The following is a 10,310-nucleotide window of genomic DNA, read 5'->3' as shown; positions in this document are numbered from 1 at the left end:
TTTGCAGACTCTTTTACAGTGCTGAAAATAGTCTGCTAACTGAAATGTTTTTTAACTCTTAGCAAATTTATCTAAAGTTGTCCTTTTTTAAGTAAATAGGGTTAAAATGAAGGAAAATCTTAAACATTAAACATACTATTTTAACAATTATGTACTTAGTAGCAAGTTCTCTTGAATTGCTTTGGAGAAAAATGTGAGAGGAAAAAATGACTTTTCATGATATGTCTAAATGTTTTGTTTTAAAGGGCTCTCTAAATACATACAGATTCTGCGATAACGTGTGGACTTTTGTATTGAATGATGTTGAATTCAGAGAGGTGACAGAACTTATTAAAGTGGATAAAGTCAAAATTGTAGCCTGTGATGGTAAAAGTAAGTGTTTGCCTAATTGCTGTGAAAGCAGACCTATGTGAAATCTTGTTTTTATGAATATTTGAAAAATCTTCATCTATATGAAAAGCCCAAGGAGGAAAAATGGCCAAATGATCAACTCCCTGATGGAGACCTAGCTTCTATCTCAGCTAGATTCTGAATTCCAGATCTCAAACAGTGCTCTTAACTGACTTAAGGTGTATATACATTTCAAATGACACACAGATTGAATTTGTACGGAGAAGAAGATAAGCAAATTAAAAGCTTTTCTTCCCTATTTTAGTTGCAAATTTTAAGTCTTTATCAGGCTTTTCACAGACACCTTTTTCTTTAAGGAAATGTTTAATTTTGACAATATATTCTATGGTTTCTATATTGCTGGAAATATAAAATTTTATATTTAAAAACTTATTATTTTAAAGCAGATTTTAACCATAAGAACCTTGCAGTCACAATGGTAAATATCCATCCATTCCTCTAATCTGTTACATCTGTGTGGTGAATTTTCCACACCAAGACCTAGGAACTTGTTAGGTCCTTAAATGTTTCAGAAGTTATACATTGCTGCTTTCTGTTTCACAATTCATTATTTCCATTTTGCTAATGGTATTTTAAATATATGCTTACATTTGCTTTATAATCTGAACCATTTGTGTTTAGAGCAGCTATTTAAGAATAGTTTCTTCCAAAGGAGGAAGTCTCTAAACCTAGCACCATTACAATGACTTGTATCATTAAGGTTAACTAGGAATAATCATTTTGAGAATTTAAGCATAGTTGCCTTTTTAATATAGTCATCAGATACTTACATCTTTTTTGTTGTTATGGCAAGGAACAATTTTATATTTAGGTCTTTTTTTTTTTTTTAATTCCCATGAAGGTGATACTATTTCTTGGATCACAAGATAATAACATTTCCATATTTGAGATAATGTATAATTCTTTTCATAATTTTTCCTGTAATTGAAGCTAATAGCATTCTCATAGCCCTTCAGTTTTTAAGTTTTTATTAGACTGTAGAACTTGGGCATTTATGATTCCTGGACCTCTGTGAAAATGAGTTCATGATATACACCAGCACTGTTTAGTAGAACTTTCTGTAATGATGGAAATGTTTCATGTCTACATTTTTCAGTAGTCATGCATGGCTATTGAGTACTTGAAATGTGGGTAGGGCAAATGAGGGACTTAATGTTTTAATTTTATTTAGTTTTTATTAGTTAATTTGAATTAATTTAAATAGCCACATGTGGCTAGCCAGTGACTACCATGTTGGACAGCACAGATGTAGATTAGTAGTCCATTTCAGCCATTTGAACCATAGCTAAGAACCAAAAAGTCAGTAAAGAAGGACTCTGAACAAACTTAATAACATCAGTGTCCGTGTAAAGATGTGTATTTGACTTATAGGAGCTCCTATCTGGTGGTCCTTAGAGTGTGTTACTTAAAGATAACAACGTTATTTGTTTTTGCAAACTTTGGTGGATGAGAAGTAACAAGTCAGCCTTATCTATTGCAGTAGTTTCTGAGGAGCTTCCGCCATTTATAGCACAGTGTAGTAATTGGTCTTCAGTGAAAAAGTTGTTGAAGATTCAAGAAAAGCTTAGATTGTGTTCTGTTTACTATATATCTACAGAAAAGAATACAATTGTAGAAATTTTTCTTTCCAAAATAAAAATGGTTTGGCATTTACAGGTATAGGTAAGTTTAAATGATTAAGAAAATACATTCCTGAGTGATGCCATAATTGAGGGACTACTATAAAGTAAGTCCATTTTATTCTAAAAGTTAGCTTTCTGAAATAAAGTTGAGTTCCTAATAAAGAAGCAGAGAAAAAGTGATAATAGCTAGAATTGGCCTGTGGTGGTAAAAAGTGTTTGCCTTGATCCGTTTCTCACCAGGAAATATCTCTAAATACAGTTCTCTTCTGATTATTTGTTATGGTCCTTTGTGATTTAAAATTTTTGGGACAGAGGACCTGAAAAAAATGTGGTTATATAGCAGTTATATGAACCAAATGTAGTCCAACCTGGTTTTTCTCTAGCATAAATACAGAGAGCTATATGTCTTTTTATCTCTACCTTAAAAGAAAAGTTATTGAAGTTCTCAAAGTATTTCCATTGGTCAACTTCCCTCTTCATGCTTGCTTCCTGTTCTTCCCCACCCCTCAGACCACCACCACCATTAGTCTTGTTTTCTTTTTTTAAAGATATTCTTAAATATTTAAATTTAAAATTAAGTTGCTCCTTGAATTTATTCTCTCTCTCCTTTGTTTACTAGATACTGGCTCCAATACTACAGAATGAATAGAAAACAATGGCTTTTTTATGCTATCTTCTATTATTATTCATCACTTTTTGAAGAGAAGCATAGAAGAGAGACTTTTTTTTTTAATTTATTCTAGCATTGCAGAAATGACTACACTGTGTTATATGAAAATTCCAGTAGAAAGAAGCTAATAACTGTAGCCTCTTACCTTACAGCCTCTTACAGCATGAAAAAAACATAACTTTTTTTTAATGACAAATCAAAACTTGTTGCCTTCCTAAGAATATTCTTTAATAAACTCATTTTAAAACTCTGTGAGTAATGACTGGCGAAGCTATTAAGCTAGCAACATGAAGACATTAGATAAGCATTTTGAAAAAGTACCATGTTCCTTGCAAAGGAAATTAGAAAATGCATTAATTTCAGTAAAGTCATGTTACTTTTGTCAATTGTAACTTGATCTGATGAAAGCATCAGCAGGGGCAAAACCAAATTCTGGATGGAATTTTACTAAGAAAATACCTTTTTTAAAGTACAAAACCAAGGGTAATCATTGGTATGAAAAGCCCAAATACAACTTGATTAGGAAAAGTTAGACAATCTTTAGACAGGTTCACTAGCAAAAACAAAAAAACTATTCCAAACAACATAAAATAGTCCTATTTGACAGGTCACATGATCTACATCTGACGAGTTATTAGACTTTCAGTAAAAAGTCCTAAATGTCTGATATGTGGTTCCATATCTTTGTGTACTTAATAAGACCTGGCTGTTTTTATCATTTAGTAAGAGTAGGCTCTTGACAGCCCCATCCTGGGTCAACCCCAGTTCACTCCTAGTTCAGTGTTCTTAAGCTACTCCAGAGAGATGAAAGGTCACCTTTTTTTCCTCGGCTGGTAAGAGTTGGCGACAATCTTAAGCAAAATAGCTTTTCATAAACCTATTAAAATGATAAATAGCTCTTTATATTGCACGCAGTCCCCTATTCTCAGTAATAGGAGAAGCATGATATTAATATATACTAGGTAACATTTTTAAGCAAAGCTGAAGTCTAAGCAGCATAGAAATGAGACTTGTTTGTAGCATAATAGCCAACATTACATGTGAAACTAAGTATTATTTATGTTACAGATATTATTTTGGCTAATCCTCACAATGGCCCTGGAAAGAATTTTGTTCCCTTTTTACAGATTAAGAACGTGAAACAAATTATGAAAGGTCACATAATTAGGATTGTCTTAATTGCAATTAGTCAAAATTAAGCCCTTTGACAAGTATGTTAATAGTAAACTTGGTGGTTATAGAAATCAAAATATCACTTAAGAAGCAAGTCATGGTTTAACATATTGCCACACTAGAAAAAAAAATTTTTTTCTTGGGGCCATGGTGTTCTATTACGAAAATAGAATAAAAACTTCAAAAACAAAGTGATCCTTTCTAATTTAATGAAAAGTTTATTTTTTGTGTTCTGTTTGTGAATTATATGCAATGCAATCCACATTTTCAGAATTGACAATATTAACTGTAACAATAAGAATATCAACAAGTAAGATTTTCACCAACCAATTGCAGGATTTTGCCCAGGGGACCACCCATCACATAACATGTATGCTACAGCATGGCGTGAGTTGCCTGCCCACCACGCGGCTCCCAGGGTAAAGAGGCGAACGAGTTATATATGCCTCATGAGGCCCCAGGCTCAAAATGTGTTAACTTTTTTCCTGTTAGCCACTGAAATCTTAAGGAAAAATAAGGCTGAAGTTACATACCTATTTGGGAACTTAAAATCCTATAAATGATGTCAATGGATTGTGCTTGCAAGAAATACAGAAGCAGCATACTGCCCCTAGGTGAGTTTCTTACATGGCTAACTGGCTTGGCCTACTAATTGGGATAGTTCATGCCATTCTCTGGATGCACCTGCAGTTGTTACCTCATCGTGTCAGAGTAGCTGTTGACTCTCACATTAAAACTTTCTCATCTTTGCAACCCATTCTGTGTAATTTATTTGCATGTTCCCTTCCTAACCTTAACTAGCAACCATTACATAGCCTGCTCCAGTTAAGCTTGAGAAAGAAGAAAAATAAAAAATCTAAGATCGTTTATGTTTGGTTATGCTGATTCGTCCATTTTTCTGTGCCTTTCCTGTCGGAATCAAATCCTACCCATCCTTCAAAACTTAACCCATTAACTGGCATCTGAGTTGTATTTAACTCAGGCTAGTTTTGAGCCTGGGGCCTCGTGAAGCAAAACCCTGTGGTTGGTTAGTGAAAATCTGACTTGCTGATTCTTATGACAATTAATATTGACAATTTAATTCTAAAAACGTGGATTGCATTGCATATAACTCATGTACAGAAAACAAAACAAATTAGAAAGGATCGTTTTGTTTTGATAAAACACCATAGCCCCAAGGAAAAAAAAAATTTTTTCTAGTGTGGCAGTCAATGTGTTAAACCCAGTTGTATCTCTGAGTGTGACCTATATTGATTTCTTCCCTTCTGACCTCTTACAGAGGAGTTTTCTGTTGTTTTTTATTTTCGTTTTTGTGACAGGGTCTCGTGCTTTTGTTTGGGCTGGTGTGCAGTGGCACATAGCTGACTGCAACTTCCAACTCCTGGGCTCAAGTGATCCTCCAGCCTCAGCCTCCTGAGTAGCTGAGACTACAGGTGCACGCCACCATGCCTGGCTAATTTTTAAATTTTTTGTAGAGACAGAGACTTGCTGTGTTGCCCAGGCTGGTCTTGGATTCCTGGCCTCAAGTGATCCTCCTACTTTGGCCTCCCAAAGTGCTAGGATTACAGACATGAGCCACCACACCTGACCAGGAATCATTTAAATACATGAAAAAAACACAATAAAGGACAAATAAACCTTTTTGAGAACAGAGATAGTAATACATGTTTCTCCCAAAGGAGGATAGGACGATCAATCAGACATGTATTAGATTTTCATTTTGTATTAAAGCCAACCTTTCAATAGTATTATCCAAGGAAAACATTCATTCACAAATGCTTATTAAACTCTTGTTATGCAAGGCACACTGACTAGAAAATACTACAAGAGATCTGTAAGGTGTAGTTCAACCCAGACTTTTCCTTTACATATAGTGTACTCCTAAGTGATCTGTACTTAGGGCTTTGCTCAGCATACTGAGTGGGAGGCCGTCCTGTGACAGGACAGGTCTTTGTTTAAGGCTGATGAAACTTGGGTCTGTTCTAATACTCAGATACTAGAGTACTCATACAGATAAGTGGCATGGAATGCCTGGGATTTTTGCTACATTCCATCAGTCGAAACCAGTTTTCATAGTTAGCTTAGCCACCATACGTACACACCTCTGATTTGCCTGGGTGGGGGTGCAGAAGTCAAAGCCTGACATTTCCTCCTGTTAATTCTAATTACTGCATACACATCACGTGACTGACACTTGCACTGTTTGGTGTGTGTCTTCTCATTTTACCATAGTATTGTTAAGACTACTGGGATTACAGAAAAGGGTCACACCAAGAGCTTGTATCACCTCATGTCCTAGTTGGCCACAGGCTGCAGTGATATAAGCTTACTTGACTATTCGTGGGAAGAAGAAAAAATCCATTAATTCATCCCATCATGACTGAGAGTGAAAGAAAGCTGGGCTTTTTGTGATAGTGTAGTCATTCCTCTCTAGATGCACAGCTACACACTATTTTAACACCCAAACAGTGGGCAAAGAACAGCCTCTTCCTTGGGTTTAATGCCAGACTGGTGATTGGCCTATTTATTGTGATCTACCTTCAGCCAACTGCGGGGGCAGGGGAAGTCATTTCATCTCTTGATAGGTATCAATCATAGTGTCATAACATGCTAATGTGCTACCTTCAGTTTTGAGTGAGTCACAAATTGCTACTAATTTTTTGAAATTTTTAAATACGTACTTATATTTGAAATTATATATGCATATATGCTTATGTGTATGGTTACTTACATATGATTCCACTGGGGAAGCAATTATTTGTACCACAGTTATGAAATTCGGATTCAAGTGAAAAATATAGTTGATTTTATAGAATAAGCAGATTATAGGAGGCCTTGAAAGCTGGGTAGAGAAATTCTTACGGGGCCTTTAATGGTCTTTGAGGATGGGAGACACATTTAAAAAAGCTGAAATATGTAGGAAAGATGAAAGAGTATCCAGGCAGGAGTTAAAATTAGTCTGGTGTAGGGGAGTAATGTGGGAATGAGAAAGCTCAGATCAGGGCGATTTCACTGAGAAATCAACAGACCGGGAAGTTCAGGTTGTTAATATACGTAGGAACATTTCCAGGACCTGCTGGCTAAGATGACAACTCATGGTCACACGATGAGGTTCACAGAAACTTTGAAAGCTGAATGGAACCTCAGAAATGATCCTGTGAATCCAACCTCCTCATTCAGTGCACAAGAAAATTAAAAGCCAGATAGGGGTTCACATTTCCAAGACCAAAATTCTAGTCAGGAGAAAAGCTTAGTATAAAACCCCAAAAGCTACAAAACCTAGAATACATGAAAACACAGGCTGTCCTTTATGTCCCATTGTTATTAATAACTATATAAGCATCTTTAAATAAGTCCCTGCTACCACTCACCTAGAAGTACAGCTAACTGAGAACCTGCTAGATTAAAATCAGTGCTTAATACTAAAATATTTTTGAATAAAATGATGTTTGGCACTGAAAAAATAATTGGGGGCAGAGGGATAGATATTGAAAAAATAAAGTTGACCATGCATTGATAGTTGTTGAAACTCAGTAATAAATAAATGGGATTCATTATATACCCATCTGATTATTTGAATATATGTTTATCACATGTCATGAGTTCTAAGAAAAAAAAAGTATGTTTAAAAATTTCTTGAAAGATTTTTTTTAAAAAAACCAATGCCTGCAATGTGCAGCATTTGGCCTAAAATGTTATATTTGAGGCTCGTTTGCTCTGCTCATGTTATCTTAATATCACGGCATGTAAATCCCATACAGCAGTCTCATAACTAGTTTTAGCTGCTCAGGATAATTACTTGCCATCTCTTTGTGGTGCCTTCTAAGAGCCTCCAGAATGAACTGGTAGCTTCTGTTTTGTTAATCCATTCTAAAAATACTCTGATTTGATGAAAATTCATATATTTTTTGCATGCTCTAGAATCTTATTTTTCTAGTACATAGGTAGATAGAATCCGTATGGGGTTTATAGCAGGGAAATTCACCTCACAAGAGGTACAGGAACTTGGCAACCTGCAGCAAAGTATTTAGAGGGAGCATTGTGTAGAAAGATGGTCAACAGTATTCCCTCTTGAATGGTCCCCACTCATTCTCTGATTCTGTGAGCCTCCTGAAATTCTGTTCCAAGAGCAATAGGCTTCAAAACTGGTTCTTTTGCCTATAGGCAGAGATGAGAGGTTGTTCTTTCTACTTCTGGAGACACACAGGCAGCGCTGATCCTTTGGCCAAGTGAGGGGACAGGGACAGATGCTCTGCACATTTCTGCCCCTTCTACTTGTTCTGTTCCCCAATATGAAGACACCATCTGCAGATGTCCACATCTAGTCCTGCCAGAATAAAAAGGATGGGACTTAAGTTCCTTACATAAATAACTAGAAAAGTAGATCAGTCTGCGGCCACCCCGCCCTGACCGCGCCAGATTCCATCTGCCCTCGGAAGAGTAGATCAAATATGTGAAAAAATGTTTTGCAGATATTGGACCACAGTCAACACCGGACTGTGATCGTTGAGAAGGATGAGCCCTGTAATCATCCCAGTTCTCTGCAGGGAGGCAATATCCAAACTGTCGGCACAGGGAAAGGAAACCCAAACAGAGCCTGGCAGCCTTGCTGAGTGGTTGAAAGTGGCAGAGCAGATTTCCAGAAAGGAGAACACTATGGAGGAAAAAAAATCTTCAGGAGTGTATACAGTTCTCCTCTAGACTCTTTACTGAGTACTTGGCTACAGTAAGCAGAATGCCACTCCACAAGGCCAAGCAGAGAGTGGGGAGTTGTAAACCGAGCAATTCCCAAAGTTCACATAGGGTGGGGAGCCAGAGCCGAGAGTCCTCAGTAATCACCAAGGCATTAGCTCGAGCCCCCAGAGGGGTCGTGCCTCAGTATCGAAGTTGAAGACAAGACTCAAGGGGATCAAACTGTGGCACAAATAACTGCCAAAACAAAGCCCAACGCAAGTCAACAAAATCCAGATCCTTAGCAACTGAACAGTCACATTATCCTGCATCTAATAAAAAATTACTAGGCATGCTAAGAAGCAGAAAAATGTGACCATAACTAGGACAAAAAGTATGAATAGGAACAGACGCAGAAATGACAGGGATGATGCAGCTAGCAGACAAGTATGTTGAAACAGCTATTGCTTTACAAGTACTTAAAACATAATGAGAAAAATGAAAAATAGTTTTTAAAATAACCAAATAGAACTTCTAGAGATGAAAAATACAATATATGAAGTGAAAATTTAACTGGATAATTAACAGTAATTAATTCTAATTACTGTGAGATACCACAGAAGAAAAAAATCAGTGAAATTGAAAACAATAGCAATAAACTTAGTCCAAAATACAACACAGACAGAATATGACCAGGCGGGGGGAGGGGGTGGAGGGCGGCGGTGGGAATGAGCCTCAGAGATATGTGGAATACTATAAAGTGGCTATGTCTATATATTTGTAGTTCCAGAAGGAAGGGGGAACAGAAAAAATACTGAGGAAATAATGGCCATTTTTTTTCAAATGTTTTGAAAACTATAAAACGACAGCAAAGAACCTTAATTCCAAGCAGGATAACCAAGGTATATCATAATGTAATTGCTGAAAAATCGCGATAAAGACAAAATTTAAAAGCAATAGGAGGTAAAAGACACTTTATACCCACAAAAACAAAAATAAAAATTTCCACAGGGTTGTTTTTTCTTTTTTTTTTTTTTTTTTTTTGAGACAGTATCTCACTGGGCTAGAGTACAGTGGCACCATCATAGCTCTCTGTAATCTCAAACTCTTGGACTCAAGTGACCTTCCTGCCTCAGCCCTCAGCCTCCCAAGTAGCTGGGACTACGGGCTCGCCACGATGCCTGGCTAATTTTTTCTATTTTCAATAGAGACGGGGTCTTGCTCTTGCTCAGGCTGGTCTCAACCTCATGCAATCCTCCCACCTCGGCCTCCCAGAGTGCCTCATTACAGGCGTGAGCCACCACACTCGGCCTTCCACAGACTTCTTGAAAACTATGCAGCTAGAAGACGATGAAACAAAATCTTAAAAGTACTGAAGGCCAACCCACACCCATTAGGATGGCTACTATCAAAAAATAAATAAATAAGTATTGGTGAAGGCGTAGAGAAATTGGAATTCTTGCACACTGTTGGTGGAAATGTAAAATGGTGCCACAGCTATGGAAGACATTATGGTGGTTCTTCAAAAAATTAAAAATAGAATTACTGTATGATCCAGCAGTTCCACTTCTGGGTATATATACTCAAAAGAATTGAAAGCATTAACTCAAACAGTTATTTTTACACTTATGTTCATAGCAGCATTATTCACAATAGCCAAAATATGGAAACAGTCCAAGTGGATGAGTAGATAAACAAAATGTGTGTGTAGGGTGTGTGTGTGTATGAAATATTATTCTACCCTAGAAAGAAAAGAAATTCTG

General features: G+C 36.6%; 1 protein-coding gene across 3 annotated transcripts in view; it reads left to right on the top strand.

The window, feature by feature from the left end:
- GTF2A2 (general transcription factor IIA, 2, 12kDa) overlaps positions 1 to 2,955 on the top strand; it is a 16,402-nt gene extending 13,447 nt beyond the window's left edge. For all 3 annotated transcript variants that reach the window (XM_012658037.1, XM_012658039.1, XM_012658038.1), the window contains exons 4-5: positions 246 to 372; positions 2,653 to 2,955. In XM_012658037.1, the coding sequence (XP_012513491.1) occupies positions 246 to 372; positions 2,653 to 2,678 (153 nt within the window). In that variant the 3' untranslated portion in view covers positions 2,679 to 2,955. The remainder of the gene's footprint in view (positions 1 to 245; positions 373 to 2,652) is intronic.
- Positions 2,956 to 10,310: the final 7,355 nt, after the last annotated feature.

The sequence above is a fragment of the Propithecus coquereli genome, unplaced genomic scaffold (genome assembly GCF_000956105.1).
Source record: "Propithecus coquereli isolate 6110/MARCELLA unplaced genomic scaffold, Pcoq_1.0 Scaffold57, whole genome shotgun sequence".
In the NCBI taxonomy this organism is placed as follows: domain Eukaryota; kingdom Metazoa; phylum Chordata; class Mammalia; order Primates; family Indriidae; genus Propithecus; species Propithecus coquereli.
Note: the sequence above shows the minus strand (reverse complement) of the source record. Positions and strands in the feature narration are given on the sequence as shown.